This window comes from Bombus terrestris, chromosome 9 (assembly GCF_910591885.1).
Source record: "Bombus terrestris chromosome 9, iyBomTerr1.2, whole genome shotgun sequence".
Lineage (NCBI taxonomy): Eukaryota > Metazoa > Arthropoda > Insecta > Hymenoptera > Apidae > Bombus > Bombus terrestris.
The window spans coordinates 6,680,529-6,700,662 of record NC_063277.1 but is presented as its reverse complement, the minus strand read 5'-3'; the positions used below and the strand labels follow the sequence as shown (position 1 = coordinate 6,700,662).

General features: G+C 31.8%; 1 protein-coding gene across 50 annotated transcripts in view; it reads left to right on the top strand.

The window, feature by feature from the left end:
• Positions 1–20,134, top strand: part of LOC100650043 (calcium-activated potassium channel slowpoke) — a 105,842-nt gene that overhangs the window by 76,175 nt on the left and 9,533 nt on the right. For 10 of the 50 annotated variants that reach the window (XM_048408749.1, XM_048408747.1, XM_048408750.1 and 7 more), the window contains exons 12-21: positions 344–499; positions 735–811; positions 1,316–1,351; positions 4,653–4,721; positions 7,694–7,744; positions 10,191–10,211; positions 12,901–12,963; positions 16,370–16,402; positions 16,821–16,953; positions 19,289–19,348. In XM_048408749.1, the coding sequence (XP_048264706.1) occupies positions 344–499; positions 735–811; positions 1,316–1,351; positions 4,653–4,721; positions 7,694–7,744; positions 10,191–10,211; positions 12,901–12,963; positions 16,370–16,402; positions 16,821–16,953; positions 19,289–19,348 (699 nt within the window). The remainder of the gene's footprint in view (positions 1–343; positions 500–734; positions 812–1,315; positions 1,352–4,652; positions 4,722–7,693; positions 7,745–10,190; positions 10,212–12,900; positions 12,964–16,369; positions 16,403–16,820; positions 16,954–19,288; positions 19,349–20,134) is intronic. The other 40 variants (XM_048408765.1, XM_012311938.3, XM_012311917.3 and 37 more) reach the window with 24 other exon arrangements.

The following is a 20,134-nucleotide window of genomic DNA, read 5'->3' as shown; positions in this document are numbered from 1 at the left end:
GTGCTTGATATTGTTCTTTATGTTTGATGTTTAGAATATAGAATCTATTGCGATTTGGACCAACGTAAATGATACTATACACTACATTATGTTACTTTGTACTTTCAAGTCACCATAGAATTTAAGTTGTCTTCGAAACATATAAAATATTAAAATTTAATGCTGAATGTTTAGTTTGCGATATAAATGCTTTGCTTTGTTTGTTTAGCACATATATTTTCTCCTTAGAACACTATACTATGTGTAATGTTTCTTATCTATGAGTAAAGAGAGTAACTATGACTTCGTTCTTGATACATATACTATTGAAGAACACAGAATATTATGCAAAGCTTCGTCTTAGGTTATGCTTCACGAAGTTGAAGCTGTTGCTGTTGGCAATCGAGATAAAGGGCGAAGGAGGCTGCGATAGTAAGATATCAATTAATCCACGTGGTGCCAAGATCGTAGCAAATACTCAGGGATTCTTCATTGCTCAATCTGCCGACGAAGTGAAACGGTGAGAATCATTCTATAATAAAAACAGCGAATAAAATAAATTAAAACGAAATTTATCCATGGAGATATAGTTTTAGCTAAAGTTACATTTTTTGTCTTCGATCTCCGGAGGACACCAAACAATTAATTAATTAATTAAGCCAAACTGGAAAAACTTTCTTTTCGATTCATTATTTATTTTACAATCTGTACACAAATTTTTCCGAAGCAACTAATTACTGTAAATATATTTGCAGGGCGTGGTTCTATTGCAAAGCATGCCACGAGGATATAAAAGACGAAACTCTGATCAAGAAGTGCAAGTGCAAAAATTGTAAGTCTTTCTAGTCTAGTGATAGCCCTTATCGATAAATTTATAATTCTCGCTGAAATTCTCTGCTATCGAATTTCTTATTAATCGAAACTCCGTTTTATTGAACTTTACATTATATTACATATGTAATAATTAACGTTTATTACTCTGTGTACATAGAGCGCGCTAAATGTATCGAATATTATATATTGCGAATCACACCAGGATATTGAATCTTAGTTTCTATAGAAGATCAGTTACAGCAATGCGGATCGAAGCTAAGGAATTTCGTGTGACTCGCAAAAGAAAAAGAAAAAACGAGAGATTTTTTAACGACTTTTACATAAGACTAATGTTATAAGACCAGACGAATCACACAGGAAGCTCTCTTTGTCCATGATTCCTTCGCCCTTTCCTCTTTCTTTTTCTCTGTGTCCTTCTGCCACTGAAAGCCGTAGCAGTAATTATCGCGACAATTAACAAAGTGACATGGTTGTGACCATCCTCTTGTGATATATGATCTAGTGGGGCAGCAGCAGCGCTCCTGGGGCCGGGACTTAGGTAACGTCTCACACTCGCTCGCTTAGTCTTTACTATCTCGTTTATGACTATTTCCTTTATGTCTTCCCTCTTTTCTTTCCATGATTTTTTCTCCATTTCTTTCTCATTTCTTCATTTTTCTCCCTTCTATCTCTTCTTTTCTTAAAAACCTCTTTTATTTTTGTTGAGACTATTTTGATGTTTTATCTTCATTAACATATTGACGACCACTGACGTTTTTCCATGGTATTTCAATATCGTATGATAATTGTGTAAAAATATAACAAGCCATATATACCATCTCTCGTAGAATGTAGTAGTATAAAGTTAATTACATATTTTGTTGTTTATTTTAATTTAAAACGAAGTTATATGAACATTTTTACGATAAATATATTAAGACAAAGCCATACGCAATAAGTCATACGCAACATGTAATATTTGAAATTAAATTTTCCGTATTCTTGATCTTATCTTAATCGCAGAATCATATTTTATATATTATGGTATTTTGAGTGTTCGATAAAATTATCGGTCACTAATGTGTTAATAGGAAAGAAATTTAATTTTTGGGTCTTATTTTCTCTACAATTATTATCTACAATTATTATGATTTTTATATTATACTTGTTTCTACTTATTTACTTATTTTCTCCTGATACCAATATCTTTTTCTCATTCTTCGTCCCCTCTTTTTCTCTGTCTATAATCATTGCCTCTTTGCATATTTCTGTCTTTTTGTGTCTTAATTATGTGTACATATATGCCTTCGAGTTTTTTAACCATTATCTTGCATATATACGCCAAGGCGGTGGTGGTGATGATTATGACGATGACAATGGCGATGAGATGATTGCACCTTTAATCCTCATTCAGAGACACTGTTCGACGCGATTGCGATGCCACAGTTGGGTATTTATTCGTTTTTCACGGTTTTCCGTTCCGTTCTCGTGCTTTCAATTTTTCTCGTTGTGTTGGAAAACTCGATATCCTATATGGAATTCTTTATCGAATCAAACGAAGCGCACATTTTTTAAGATTCGGTTTTGGAAGTTACGAAGAGTGTAGAAGCCTGTTCATTAGCGTTCGTGCGATGATCGTGAACAGTTTTTGAGAGTCTTTCGATTGAAAGAAAATTTGTTGATCGTTCGAGGCTCGATATTAATCGACAAATGTGTTTTTTTGTTTGGTTGCCAGTCGAATAGCGTGACGTGAAAAATGAAATACCACTGACACACACGTGATATGTAACCCCTTTATAGTTCTGTCAGTTGGCGCATGTCCACCTGGCCAATCGAGGAAATTTAGTCTGCACTCTAGTGTGTGCCCTTCTCGCTCGCCTTGCATGCATGATTAGTTTCCGATTCGAATACTATTTTACGCCTTGATGATACGATAGCTTCGTACAAAAGTTCACTCGCTCTCTATTTTCTCTCTCTTTCTCTGTTAAATATATCCTTCAATTTTGCCCTCCCCTCTTTCTGTCTCTCTCTATTTTCTGTCTGTCTGTACTGTCTATCTGTTTTATCTCTATTCTATTCTCTCCAATTCTTCAAATCACTATCGCTGTTTACTTTAAACAAAAATTTTCTCTTCGATCGTGTGAGAACTTTCAATGTGCCAGCTGTCATTGATGAAACTCTGTCGGTCGGTAGGTTCGATTGATCATAAATTAATCCCGCGTATCTTCTGCGCTTCTACTCCGACCTTATATCATCAAAAACGTAACCTACGTGTGTTTCGCTTTCTGCAAAAGCGAGTTCCATAGGTATTTTTTGGTGATAATTTTGGTAATAATTTACCTGAAACTTCACGAATACAGCAAATTAACCACGGATCGATATTTCGTTGTAAACGTAGTCTCTGTAAACTCTATTTGTTCACATGATGTCACACAACGTATCATTACTCACACGTACCATTCAGTTCATCTGAAATCATCCGAACGAAAGGTCTGTACAAGATTCAACTTCCATTACGTTAAATCTTAAACCCTGGGCAATCAACGTTTTTTCATTGAACTCTTCCACTATCTGGTTTTACGCAGAAATGTTCATGTTTAATGTCGTTTGGCAATTGCTAGAAAATTTGTGGGTGGAGAAAAATACATCGGAGGTAAATAATATTTCAGGAGCTTTGTAGTTTATTTTTGTACACCTTGTTAAGTATCCTTTGTCCTGGCTATAGGTAAATCGTGGAAATTGGAAAGAAATTTGCAGATGATAATATAGTACCGTTACTCTTGGATTCATACGTGAAGATTAAGAACGAAAATACGGAAATGAAGTATATATATATAGAATAATCCTTATCACATTTACGTATTCTCATGTATGAATCAATGAATTACGACTATATGTATATATATAAAAATAATATATATATATAAATATATATATATATATATATATATAGTATGTACGTATTACCGAAATTCGTAATATGCCGTGTTTTTGTCAACATGTTCTGCACTCAGAAATAAAGTGAAAACTTCATATAAATGTAGGTTCATAAAAGAAATTGTGTTAAAAATTGATGAGAAGAAAGGATCATAAACGTATAAATAGGGAAAATTTTTTTCCCAACTTGATTTCTGATGATTTCTTTGAAGTACTGTTATATAATAATTACACATAACAATATTATACGTATAATAATACAACGTTAAAAATTTGTATCTATATTTTGTGTTGCTTCAAAATATGAAAAATATATTTTTTCAACTCTACGTTGTAAAAGAAGTACTGCAGATTATAGGACATGTCTGACATGATACGGATTGACGCTCCTTCTACTTACGCTCGCTACTGTAGGTTAAGGATACGTCTGGCATTATACGCTGCGACGCTTATTCCACTTACAGTCGCGCGATGTTGAGTTGGACTGTTTCCTTTGAACGCTGTATTTTTATTTGCTATTTCTCTTTTTACAAGCTTTCTTTTGATATTCTCTTTTAAACTTAACATTAAAGCGTTGAGGTAAAGCTGTTTACTTCCTTTGTCACAATACCATGGAATAATCTTGAGAAATACAATCAATTTTCAACAAAGTGCAGTACGGTAAATAAGAGGCTTGAATTTATATTTATATGAAATTTTCGTTTCATCGCCCCAGAACACGCTGTACAAAAGTTTCAATAGTAATTCGTAGGATTCCCTTGTATGTTTAATTTAATCTAATACATACGGTTATCTCTGGTTCCTAGCCCAGCCCCTTTTTAAACCGGCGATCCTCCCTTAACCATTTACCAGTTATTTCAGTAGACTATCCTTGCGTGTTTACTGACAAATATGTGTCCGGGCCGACTGCTCGATTTTTACAGATGTGGGGATGATGATGATGCAGACCGGCATGGTGAAAGGAAACACTGCCTACAGCAGTTGCCTCGACGGTACGCGTCTTTGTACCTTCCTTGCCGTCCTGTTCATCCTAATGCACATCCTTTGTCGAACCGTATCTACAATTTTGTCAGAATAATCGTGAAAGAAAATTACAGATTCGGATCCGGGGCAACGTATCACGAAAAACGTTCATTATTCTGACAAATTCTCTCTGTTTGAGTCAAATCTTAGGATACATAAATATAAGAGCCTAATACGCGATGCTTTCACATATCAACGTTATTATTATATTATTGGCATATTTATATAAATATTATTGATATAAATTATATTATTATACTAGATGATATTATTTATATTATATTTATATAAATATTATTCGTGTGCTCGCGCGATATTTATTTTTGAACAAAGAAACGATTGACTCAATCAGAGCTCAGTTGAATTAACCAGGTAAGCTGGCGTAAGTGATGCAAACGAATGCAAATCTCGATGTTCCAAGTAATTCACCGTCACACGCACTTACTCCACGATACCTGTGTTTCAACGTTCTGTAATTTGACATCGTTCGATTCGTATTGTTTCTCGCTGGGCTTTTGCTAGAGCTAACATATTTGGCGATCATTGTTTCTCGAACGAAGCAGCAACGTCAATTTCAAGTTGAACGAACATCGTTCACACGTCGTATATGTACAGGATTGCGTTTAATGCGAATACTTATCGCTTCAGTTCTCACTAAGAAAACGTCGCTTTCGCAGATATGCTAATTTTTGCTAAGCACGTTCTATCAAATCGTATATTCTGTGTCTACACGTTCCTGGCTGTTACTTTTCACTGATTAAAGAACATTTGCTCGTTTCAGGCTTGCCAATGACTATCGTTCTTTACCGTTGTTCGGTGTGCTTATATCAAACCTTGTTTTTCATTATTTTTCTTATGTTTGCAATTTAAATGTGACTGTTTCGTTTTTTAAACAGTTCTCTCAATTTCTTGGATTATCACAAATATATCGAGCATCTGTCGATTTACAGATTGGTTTGACTTATGAGTTGATTAAATATTGGGGAATTTGTTAAATATCTGTAAAATCGTTTGATTCCTTTTTGGAGGCTATCTTTCGTATACTAAAAATATGCAGTATTATAGTAAAATAATTGAAAATTTTCACAAGTTTTAGTTAGTAAGATGGTTCCATTTGCAGAAATGAAAGAACATCACTGTTTGTATCACTTCTTAACATTTTACAAAAATAATTTATTCATTTATTGAAGGGAATTCTTTGTCTTTCCAAGGTGGAATATTATTTTCTAATTTTATCTTTCGAATTTTGTTTTCATAAATTGTTGTATTCTGTTCGTAAATTCTACTTACTTTCTCGAATGAGATAACAAGTACACATATATTGCTCTATAGTCACATATTTTTCTCTGTTACTTTCCTCTTGCAGTTATTGATAAATATCCTAAACAAACAGTATCTCTTGCTTCTTATCTTCGGTCACTGAGTTTTCACACTTATTTATTTAGAAAAAGAGGAATTCATTTTACTTATAGGTACAATTGATTGCAAATTCTACAACAATCTGTATCGTAACAGTGACTAAATCTATATTCTCGTTCTTTAATTTCTGGTCAATGAGTTTATTCTTTCTTTCATAAAAGGAATTTTCTTCTACATTCCAATTTCTGCATCATTGTTCAGCACAGAACTGTCGTCTTCTATCTTTCTGCATGCGAAACATTAGAAACATGTTTGTTTTCTGATTAGACAGATTAACTGAAACAACAGCATTTCAAATAGACTTGAGTTTAAATACACATGTAATCTTTCTATGACCAGCAGCTAGATAAATATTTATTTATATCTTTCTTCTGCCTATTATCCTCACATTATAAAACTAACCAACATTAGGTAGAACTAAAGCTACGCTTTACTTACTACTTCATATAATATATGTATACATTTGGTACAAGTTAGCAGGATGGGATTATCTAGAAAATCTAAGAATTTACGAATTATTTGAGAATAATTAACCGGAATCATTGCAACGAACTATATCTTTATGAATTATATAAATGGTTTCAACAAAGGAAATATATTTGCAATAGTGGGGAAGGTTGTGTTTGAAATTGCATATGAAACTGCTGCGACCCTTTAATATGAAATGAAAGCGAATCATACGCGCTTAGGTGCATTTGTGTGAGTGTATCTGTGTGCATAGGTGTGCCTGTATATGTGTATATATCCTGTGTGAAGAAGAGAATTTTAAAAGTACTTATAACCGTGACATTTGTAGTTTACAACGAACCAACCAAAAGTGAAATACTTGCAAAGTGAATGCCACCGGTGTAAGCACCTTTAGTTCTAAATTTACACGGATGATGATAATCGATGCCCAGGGTTTATCGAACACACCGATTAAAAATACTTCATTCTCCCCTCACATGTTGCGCATATTTGATATCATTCACTGACATCACAACAATAACGTCGACATTGTGATATTTAATATTTTAATCGAGTCTGAAAGAGAATACGATCTCTGACTAAATGAATATCATCGGCCACTGTATAAACTCAATATGGGCCACGTACCTGCTGTGTATTCTCTGTGCTCCAGTCCTCATATCAGACTGAAATTTGATTTAAAGCAACGATGCTTTAAATCAACAATGTTGATCACATCTTTATCGATTGTCACGTTTTACAGTAAATTATATCCTAATGTATATAGTAATATGCTATAATATACTATATTATAGTATAATATACAATATAATATACAATATGAATATAAATATACAGTATATTATATAGTAATATATACTATAATATATACAGTACTATATTATGTAGTCTCTTCGAGATATCTATGAATATTTATAAAACAGCGTGATAAATCGGTGGAGACCAACGCGTGAATTCCCCCTTACCTGTTACCACCTGCCCCTCCACCCAGTATTTAGGTTCACATTATTTTGGTATAACGACTAACAGCTCTGGTTCTCCTCCCTTCGGGCAGTGGCCACATTCCGGAAAGGCGTGCGAGCTGTTCAAATGGTTGGAAGAGCAAGTATGTATCCCCCGAATGTAGATTGTCTTCCACGTGTCATTCCCTTGTATCTTTCTTTTCTTTTTTTTTTTTTTGTCTAATCTTAGCCTCTCCCCATGGTTAAGTAAAATACGACTATATAGTCGAAATTGATCAAAGAGTATATTAGTTTCGTATGGCCTTTAAATCAATATAACCTTGAATCTATGTCTTTGAACAGTATTACATGAAATTTTTGAATATTCAATTTTAGTTTCATAATTCTAGTAATAGTGTTATGATACTCAATTTGATAATTTAAAAAATGCAGAAAGTAACGAGTATACGTTTGGCGAAATATTCGATTTAAAGGTTAAACGCAGAAATCCTCCTTTCAATACTCATTTAAGCCGCGTGAATCATTTTCAATAATTTTACGAATTTGACATACATAGTATTTTTGAATTTGCATAGCTGTGTTAATGTATCAGTTAGAAGAAGGAAATTATAAAGCTAAATGATTCATCATGGCCTAGTTATTTAAGAAACTCGAATATCAAGGTTTCCAATTGAAAAACAAATCTTTGTTCGAATACATGAAACAAACAGCACAACGTTCGATCATTTTTTTATATATATATATGTAGTTTCTTAATTTCGTATTCAAAATTAGAATATATATATATCATGAACGTGTTCGTTGTGCTAATTTATGTGATTTTATCTGAATTTGATACTAATTGGTTTCGAAGTAGACTACTGTTAGTGTTTTGAACTCCTATTGGTGTGATGTCTGTCTTTTATTTCTCATTTTTTTGTACTTTTGCAACCGAAATTACTATTTACATTATATTTCTATCGATGTCGTTTTGAATGTAGTTCTCTGGAGGTATGTAAGTGTCTTTTTTTCGATGGTTATTGTTGTGAGTGAATTATTACAAGTCTAATCCGAACGGAACTTCGCGGCGATGTGATTGCCTTGAGTTTTTTTTTTTTTTTTAACTACTTCCAATTTGATCTTGCATCGGTGTTCAATATCTAACTATATCTATTCGACATGTTCTTAGAATATCTTAGAATTAGTGTTTATTTGCGTGATTTATTTATACGATCTATGGCAGAGTCGATATGTGATTATCATTGGAGAAGTCGTTCCTCGATATCCTGATATTTAATTACTTCTAATTCTTTAAGTGTTCTGAAACATGTTGCAGATGTTGAACGATTACAGGTGTTTATATTAAGTGTGCAGTACTTATGTGCTTCGAGTTATCGCAAACTACATTCCAAGAAAACCATGTGCTTTTATGTCTCAATCATACCTTTCGAGAATATTCAAACACAAATAAATATCAATATACATATATACAGTATGTTACACTTAAGTGAGAACAGTGGAATACCTTAAAACGGATTGAAGTTACCAAAAAAATATTCTTATAAAAGTCAATCTAATTTTTTTAAATGACAGTCTATGCCTTTTTATTCATCATACGATAGCATTTGTTCGAACAAATTCTACGACCTGCTACATAATGTTCCGCTTTATATCTTTGCAACTTTTCAAAGAATATATATTTGATACCTGCGATATCTAGCAAGATATTCCATCGTCTGGCTTAAATGTAATATCCCGTACTTCATCTGAACTATTTAACTTCTACAAAATATCAAGTAAATTGGAACGTTTCCTTCTCCAGTATTTTAGTTACTCTATCGTAGGAAAAGCAATTGATGAATTCGGATAATATCCCTGCTAATCGAATGCTTTGACGGTTCCGTATTCATGATCGATCGTTCTCCATAATTTGTCGCACACAGCTTTACAATTTTTATAATCGACATAACTTTGTAGTTCTATTAACCTAAAGTAAGCAGCATAAAAAAGCTCAAATTAAAGATGAGAATATTAACTATATGAGAAAAGAGTAAAGAAAAAAAGATCTTTGGATACTCAAGCACCTAAATAAGTTTAATCTTGAATCCTGATATAATACGTGTACTAACACGATTGAATCTGCTGCAAGTAAATAAGCTGCGTGATTACTTCAATGTTCGCGTGTCGCGTAAAAAAGTGAAAATGTGAACGATGTTACGGGATATAGTATAAACGGGAGATAAAAAAAAAAGTATATAGAAGGAGGGTAAGAAAAATCAATCGACAGTTTCACTTCGCACCGCTCATCGGAGCCTTAACACGATCATTCTCTCTCACCTGTAATTCATCTATGATCCATGCGTGCATATATGTATATCTATGTACATCATCACGAAACATTACACGTAGGCGAGCGTGTGCACGACGCACGCACATGTAGAAAACCACCGATATATATACATATATTACCATGCATATACGTGGCCGCGAGTACGTGCACATACAAACACATTATTGTACACCGGAACATGAAGAAAAGATATCTTTAACTAACTTTCTATGTGTCTATCTGTTTGAACTTTCTTCTCTTCGTCCTCTACTTCTACTTAGGTGAAGACTTCTCGTATGCAAGTAAGTCTAATATAGAGCGGGTGTATAATCAATATTTATGTACATAATATGTATGCATACGTTGCCGCGAGAATCTTTATAATGATAAGGCATAGATGATAATACAGTAGCCTGTACATGGTCACTGGATGTATCGTAATGTCTCGTTGTATTTTACGTGTTCGATTCGTATGTTTATATGTTTATTGGTACCTCTAATATATTTCTATATTATTAGTCAAATATTATTTTTCAATTTGCCTGATCTATCTTTTGAAGCATTGAGAATTTTATAAAGAAAGATCCTTGCCTTTTTAAAGATGAAGTATCTCAGAACGATATTAGTTAATAATATATATATTAATGGGAAAAACTCTTTAGAACATGAAATGAATTTTAGTATTTTAAAGTTATCATCATGTACTACTATAATCTCATATCACTATAGTCACGTATCATATACGTGTGTAATTGATACAACACAAAAATTACTGTAGTCAATCTTATATTAATCCCTTTTTTTATAAAAAATAAATTAAAAAAGGTCAAACAAACATTACAACTGCTTTTCTCAAGTAATCCAATCTTTTCTAAGAATTACAAAATTCAACATATACATTTCAAATGATATCGTTAATAAATATTCTAGTAATTGATATCACAGTAAATGATAAAAAGAAAGAAAGAAGAAAGTACTAGACTCGAAAAATAAAGGATTTTTCTCTATTATTGTACAATAAATATTTTATACTTCATATTCCACGTGTCTTATACCAATAAACATCGAAATTTAAGAATCAATTAAATGCTGTAAAATGATCTACGCCATGACAAGAGTATAAAGTGACCTTTTACACGCGCTACAGTTTCCCCCCCTCGGACAAGTTAAGCTTATGTTAGGAGCTTAACGACGCCAATGGCAAAAGAAAAGTGCTCACAAGATAAAGAGCTGCATTCGATTCGCGAATAGTTTTGCAAACGACGAGTTTCACATTAGTTCTACACCACCGACGATATCTCCCCTTTTGTAACTCTGCTTTGACACGGTAGAAATCTAACAATATTTTCGAATACTCTCACGAATTTCCCAATCTATCGCACGAATTTATATCTATCAAAGACTGCACTTGCAATATCGAGTAAATATTCACATTGTAAGAAGTTATTACTGCATGTCTACGTAATCATAGAATGGTAGAATAGAATATATAGTTTATCAGAGGTAAAGATAATATTTTTATTTTTCTACTATAATTAGTTAACAAAAAAAAATCGTTTCCTTTATTTTATATAGAAAATTAATTTCTCTGTATTTCTTCGATTTTCATTCTTTACCTCTGTGAATTTTAGCATGAAATCAGTATTGTCTGTGCACAGTGCTTCCAAGTTTTATTACGAGAACGTGTATATAGTTCGCCACTACTTTAGGCTACATTTGTACAACGCGGAGGAGATTTACGATGTACAGATTGTTTTTTGTCCTGTTTTAATATCGTGCACAATTGAATAGTGTCTCCTTTACTTCTGGACTCGTCCGCGTTGCAACGAGCAGCAATCTTCAAAACAGAAGATTTCAAAGTAATATCTCGACTAGATTACTTACAATTGTTTAATTAGAACAAGCTCTGTTCCAGTCAGGGATAATAGAAACGTTATTCTGTTTCCAAAATGTAGACTGGCTACGTAAGTCTTTATTTCTTCACAAATTATATTCCTTTACAATTTCTTTGCATATAATTTGTCTCCTAGGCCAACTGTATAATTGGACTAATATTATTAGTGAAATTTTATTTGCTACTATTAATCACAAGTTACAAGTTACTAGTAAATAAATTCTTTATTTGTCAATAAGTTTGTTACAGTTTTATAAATAAATTTTACGAATGAAAATTTTGTTGATTTTGTTTATAATTGTAAACATCTTAAAAAGAAATCCACGGCTAAGACTTGCAAATTGTTAATCTACTAGTATTATTAGTTAATAAACTATTGTGTAAATAGATGGTATATACATATAATACCTGGTACATACATGTGTTACACGTTAGAAAGAATGTGCTCGTTTAAAAAATGTTTGCTTTCGATTCTTCACGCAAGCACGTAGTGAAAAGATAGAGAATTACATTACAAATAGTTCAATCTGTATGTACCTTGATATAATGTTAAGGCTTACTTCCCGATCTCTTCTGTCAGTCTAACATGGATACAGAATAATTGTTAATATTTTCCTTTTATTCAAACACTGACGCATGTATTTTGAAATATTCGAATAATATCGTATGGAAAAATAATTTCAATAATATACAGAATAATATTCTGTATAATCAACGTTATACAGTTGATATATAGCTACTATTGTAATTGTATAATTACAATAGTAGCAAGATTAATTTTATTAATGTACAAAAATTCAAATAGCAATCAAATGTTATTTTCTTGATAAATGTGAAAATTGAAGAAATTGATTAAAAATTATCATACAACGACACCCTCTTCATGAATGGAAAATTAAGAAGAATCAATTAGAAAATATAATCTAAAGCTCTTCTCTTGTGGAATGAACAATTTGTAAAAATCGATAAATGGCTGCAACGGAGCTAAAGTTTAATTAACCGAAGCGCAAGCATAGGAATGGCCAGTGGTAGCGATAGTGTAGCGAACTAGGCCTTAGGTAATTAGGGTAGCTAACATATGTAGTGGTTTGTTACAGACGACCACCATCCTCCCCCCACATTCACTCCGCCAGAACTGCCCAAGATGGTTCACGTAAGAGGTACAGTTACACCTCAAATCAAAACCGTGCTACAATTTTTGCAAGCTGCCCTTCTTAATTTTGATGAACCACATGATTATACGGGTATACTGTAATCAATCGCTTTCAGTCTCTTGGACGAAGGAACTCGAAGAGCTGCTTCACGAAAGAAAGTGCTTCGCTCTCTCGATTAACACTTTTTTTTAACAACTATCTGCACTCGGTTTTCTAATGTTCTTTCTTGTTTTCTGTTTATTACTTGATTTTTCTTTTCTATGCATCATGACGAATACGCTTCATCGACTGATTTTTTACTTTTTTCTAGGGATTCAACATGATGACATTTTCGACTGATTTTGTTTTTCTAACAGTGCCGGGTTTCAAATATTTTTAGATCTGGACTGGAATGATTGTTTAAAAACTGTCGATACATGCTTAAAATAGATACGAAGTTACAGGTAGCAAATGAGAAATAAATAATAATGTGTAATAGAGTAATAATTTGAATTATAACTTTCAAATCAGGAAGGTATGCTTTTATCACTGATTTTTCGCAATCTTTGGTTATATTTTTATTAAATTTATGTATGATTGATAGTAACGATATATTTAATATTTATTAGTTTATAGATTTATAAAGACCACCTGTTGGTATAATATCGCAAATAAACGAAGTATTTCCAATAGCTAAATAAATTGCAAACCAGAAGGATATGTAGTATGAAAAGTATATTTATATTATAAAGTTATATGAACCGTCAACTCCATAAATTGGAAAATAAAGAATACTGATAATGTTACAAATTTCTCAAATGTTCTCAAATTTATTGTATTATTAATTGAATTTCATTCAAAAAATAATGATCATATTAAACAATTGTTTCCAGTTACTGCATTAAGAAAGAACAAAAATATTTTTCGAAACTTTTATATAAAAACTAATGATAACAATGAGATTTCAATAGTACCTACATGAGAAATTTCAATTGAAAAAACTCCAGCACTGTTTGTAAATATATATGGAATATGTATCTAAAAGCGCGCTACTAATATTTTCATTTCGATTTTGGAGAAAGTAGAGAGGAATGTAAATCTATAAAATGAATCAAATTATATTTTTGAAATTGAAACATTGATTGTATCACGATCTCGTTATTTACTACTTTCTCCGGTTTCGATGAGTGCATGCAGCTACAGTAGATACGTTATAGTTTGCATCTTATGTTATCAGTTTTATTAATTTCCTACAAACGTAGTACAGACAACTTTTTTGTAGTTTAACTTTAGTTCTCACCATGCAATCATATTAGACGACACATAATCTTTTTTCTTTCCGTTTCTTTCGTTTTTTGTTTTAATGTTTTCTACAAAAACCACTGTGATTTATTATAAAAACGTACGATCATCATAGAGTTTCATAGTTACTAGACTCTAGCATCGGTTATGTTTCGTTTTAATTTGGTTCTACTGATTATTATAGTTTCGAAGCAACATCGATTTATAGACAAAACACAATGATTAATTTATTTGAAGTATCAGCCATAGGAAATATTATAATTATCATATACATTTTATATATAATTAGTTATATATCTCGAGTGCAAAGTAATTATTTATAATTTCAAATAATTTCGAGTAATATGAGTCACTTAATTTATTTGAAATTTTTATCACAGGAAATGTTATAATCTAGCGTCGTATACTTTTCGGTATACAGAATTGGTTATTTAACTTGAGTGCTAACTAACTAATAATTCGAGGTAATAAAATATTGATAAATAGCTTGAGCCATTTATATTTAAGAATTGACTCGGACTATTCGGTAACGTAATAGTGCAGGAAAGAAAGTCAATCCGAAAGCTTGATAACCTTATCCGCGACAAACACACCTTTCCATCTAATTTGTGCAAAATATGCAAAACATTCGCTGGTGTTCGTCTGCGTAAGTAGTGAAGCAGGAATTTAAAGATATCAGCGTTTCTCACTCTTTAACTTTCTTGCAAAACTAAACACTATACGTATGATAGAAACCAATTATTCAGCGAGGAAAAGAATGTAAAAGAATTTACAACACGTAAATTTCGTGGATAGTTTGAGAAATGCTGTTTGAATTCAGAAATTTTGAGTGATATTCGATCTTTACGATGGAATTTTCTGTGTTCTATGTAGATTATATTATTTGGTTTAGGATGCTTAGAAATACTTTTTCGATATTTCTTCTTTGATATGTGTGACTCGCATATGTCCTCAGTATATACTATACTTTATTGTCATTTACATATTATGCGTTTTATTTGTGTAATTTTTAATATCAAGTGTAAAATGAACAAATTGATAGTTGTAGAAAGCACGGTAGATAAACAGACACAGTATAATTTCTTATTTATTTTTTATGGTAATATTAGACACAGCACAATTTTTTCATATTTTTGATCGTTTCATTTTTTAAATTTATTAAATATAGGTGGTGTTTCACACTCGATTAACAAGACAAATGCTAATTTTTTTTTCTTGACTTATGCAAATGGCGCGTGCCACGATGGCTAGAAATTGCTTGCGTTCGTGAATGTTTCTTGGTTTTCATCGATACGTCAGATTTTCTTTTAAGGAGGTTCTCGTTACAAAATTTTAGCACGCGAGTTCTTCTTTTTTATTCAGAAGAAAAATGTGTTCTGTATTCAGAAATGAATCAATTGATATTTTAATAATAGATCATTTAATGCATGAATATTGTTAACTGTAAAAGTTACTTATTTTAAGGGTGGTAGTATATCAATAACATAATGTTAATATTATTATGATTGTCACATTTTTGAGATTTAAGAAATTTTATCACCAAATAAGTGGAAAATAAATATTCATGAATGTTTTCACTGTATTTTATGATTTATCAATAATAACATCAACCGCCAATTTATTTGAAAAGTGACTTAGAAAAATAATAAAAATACAGGAATAATTTTTATAATTTTAAATAAATAAGGGAATTTTATTATCAAATGATTATTCTTAAACTATTATTTTCAAAGGATAATATTCGTCAACTTTTCTTTAATATGATGCAACTTCTACAGTATTAGCGTAACTTTAATAGAGCAAGAATGTTTTTTTCATTTGCCAATATAATAGTATATGTGTAATTGACATATTCTTGAAAACCATAAGTACTTTGTCAGTCCATAGCAATTCTAGTTATTCAAAATTGAAAAGATGGCACGTACGGAAAATTTCGGACGAAGTACGCGTGTAAGTAAGCATGAGGCTATAGGCTCTTGTCGATAAAAAGTAAAGTGCGTTATAACAAACGAAGTTAGGCCACGATCAGCGTGGCACTGAGTAATTTGTCTTAATCATTGTTGCTTTGTCTATTAGCTACGTTAAAAAATATAAATTTATACAGAATTTAATTCTAATTTACGAATTTTAGGTGAGATCAGTCGCGACCGAGACGATCCAAACGGTAATTACAAACGAACATCTATATCCATTAGAAATATAATATTATATAACTACAGTGTCGGCTAAAAATATTGGAACATCTATGTACTTATCGTACTTACGTTGAAAAAGTTCAATACATTTTACGCTATTTAATATATTTAATATAGTTTTGAAAAGAATTTCTTACGTTGGAAAGCAACTATTTGATAAATCTATTTGATAAATTTTACATTATAAGCAGGAAAAGAACAGATTTATAATAAAATAATTAGAAAATGAAAGTAGCGTTTTCAGTTTCTATCAAATGTCTAAACAGTTTTGTTTACACAAAGTAGGTGTTTTAATAATCGTGGTCTGTATTATACATAATAATTAATAAAAATATAAATACTGCTCATATATACACGTGCGTATAATATTATATTATCGTGTTACAGCGATGAGAAATCACCGGAATTCCGTCGGGATGACCATGATGAATTCAACAAAGCAGGTGAATAAGGTGAAACCGAATGTGAATCGAGCGACGAATGACAGTTTATCCAGTCCAAATCAACCGTACAATCAGAGGTATTCGTTTTAATTTAAATCTAATCCTCTCTTTAATGTGTACAACATGGACGTGCATCGTCCTTGCATTCGCTCTTCATTGTTCGCATTTTTTTATCACTTGCCATAAATATTTCATTACACATTAACAAACAGCGTGCGAATTTCACTACTGAGAATTAATTACACGTTAACTATTGAACTCATTGATCGAAAAGAAAAAGAATGTTGCTGGAATTTTATTTTCAAATTTTATTTCACCGCAAAATTATCTTGTGTTTATTTATTTTACGTTAAAAAGTAATTCTTGTGCACTCAAAGTTTAATTAGACGTGGTCACTATATATACATACAAGCACAATTATATAAAGTGTGATTTAATATATTCGGTTGTTATATAGTAACGAAGTATGTGTACACAATTACAGCAGCAGTTCGTGGTGAATTTTTCCTGGTGACTTCTCTGTCTGCATCTAAGCACTCTCATTATTGTACGAACTTTACGGTTGATCCTGTTTCTCCTCTATTTGCACGAGTAGAACGACTCGAGCTTTTATTTCCACACAATTTTCTTAAGCTGTATACAATGGGTTATTCAAACTGTACATCGTTTAGTTCACTCTTAATACGTAAGTCGAACAAAATTCATCTTTGCATATACATCGTAAGATGTTTGTTTTTAATCGCTAACAAAATCACATACATTTTGTAATACCATCATGAAATCATTTTAAATCATGTACTTTGAATAACCTAATGGAATGTCGAAGAAATTACTCGAAACGATTCATCTTACAAAATATAAGAACACTACTCTGTTAAAAGAATCTTCGATGAAATAATTTATCTTTACAGAGTGCACTACGCTGTCTGACACAGTATTCTTTCAACGATATATTTGCATCTATTTTCCTTTAATCAGCATGTTTTTAAAAGTTATCCAACATAGGTGACGATAAATATTCTATTATTACTATTCTCGGTAGAGAACTTCCATGCGATCCAGAATCATCTTCATAAATTCAAGTGATCTTGCAACAGGTTACATATTGTACGATCAGTTTTGTTCATTATTTAGTTTCCTGCGATTAATTTTATCGAAACAGTATATTCTGAAACTGTTCTGCGGTTCCAGAACGGAACTTTTCTGCAGGAATTGCTATCAATAAAAGGCGCTGTACAACGTAAATTCATTAAAAATAGACATTCCCTGTTTTCCCTTTATCCTTCTAGCAACACGCAAAAGTTCGTGATGGCTACGAACTAGCAGTATATTGGGTCCATGTATCGTAACAAACTGTGACATGCAGAATTAGAGGTATAACTTTTACAGTTGGTGGAAGACATCCTTTTAATTGATGATCTATTTCCTAGCGTACGTAGCTCGAAAAATAAAATGAGGACAAAGCCAATATAGTACCGTTTTAGCAGAGTTTTTTGTTGTAATGAGATTATGTATTTCTTTGTAATTAATTTTTAATTCAATTAATATCGTAATACCGTAACAACTTCCGTCACTCAAATTGTTGCTTATACCGAAGAAAGCTGAAAATAATAGATTTATTTAGAGATATCTCTGCGAAGTCTAATATTCCTCGTGCTAAAAAGTAAATAATTATTGTTAGAGTTACACGATGTAATACTCAGGTATAATATTTTCTTTTCCATTTATTTCCTCTCTTTTATTCGATGGCTCACGAAAGTATTATATCGCATGTTAACAAGTTGATAGCAGCCCATGAAATATAAATTCTTCCTTTTCCTACGCGATATCCAATGACCAGCTTTTACCTGTTATGGTAGGACCGCTGTCTGTGCTTTTATAATTTTGTATATGTACAGCTGAAACGTGAGAAATCCCTATATGATGAAATCCGCTTGTTTGCACCACACTTATTGTGTTGATCATTGTTTAGAACGAGGACAACGAATTTATCCCAGTATTTATTTTTTTCCCATGAATAGACTGCAATTATATCCATTCTTCACATTTGTTTGATCAATATAGAATAGATGTCAAACTTTATCAAAGCAAATACTTCCTATAGAGGAAGCTACATAATTCTTACATTTATATATTTTTCATTTTTTAATGTTACTGATCCAGAAATGAATCATTTTATCGTACATTACGTTTTAAAGAAAAAAAGAAAAGATGAAAAGAAATCAAATATTCGAAATTGTCAAATTTCATAGCCAATCATGAAAATCATTATGTATTGTCATTGTTATTTATAAATGAACTTCTTCATTCTTGTTTCCTTATTGTTATGATTTAACGTTATTCGATGGCGAACGAAGAAAAGAGCGTCTACAAATCGACGAATCCAACGTTTCAAATGCCTTCTGATTCCAGATCGCAAGAGGAGTCCGCATACCCTGGCTACCATCTCGCCTACGAAGTCAAAAAGCTCATGTACGCTTCTTTTGTTACGTTAACTGTCACGTTGAGCGCGCTGTTCTTTCTTCTACACTATACGTTTGATTGAATATATTTGCAATATAGAAATCTGCTTGCCAAGATTGCATGCGAATGCTTATGTTGCAGCGTATTCCAATCATTTTCCTCTTCTAATTATCTTCTTTATGTAAAAATTAAATTTTTCTTTGACGATCAGAACCTTCTCCAAGCTTTCTCTTCCATGTGATTTCGTAGTTACTTTCGCTTTTTTTATTTCGCTTTATTCTCTGCTACATTTTCACTCTTTACCAATAAACTATCAATTAAATTGCTACAGGCATGAACAATATCTGCCATTATAATGAATTTCATGAATTAATCTGCATGAGTATATGAACACTTACAGCAAACTGAAACTTTTGTTTCATCTTAAAAAATGGCAACGAGTCCGAAGAAATTGTGTTATAAACGATCCAATTTACAATTTTAAAGCATAATCGATTCAGCGAGTATAATTACATTTTCGTGTAACTTAACTTCGCTAATTTCTTTTAATTAATTACTAAAGACAGACATTTATTTATATCCAGTAATCCGTAGTAACTTGCAATGAAATTAACACAGCCCATTTTATAAACTAGTCCAGAGTATCTTGAGAGTATTTTAAGGTTGAATGTGTCTAATTTTTCGTTCGTTGTCGGTTATGATGTAATTAATGTACTTACTAATTCTATTATATCACGCATGATTATCTGGCAATTTGTATACTAGATACAGGAAGGCATTTATTTGCGACGTAAG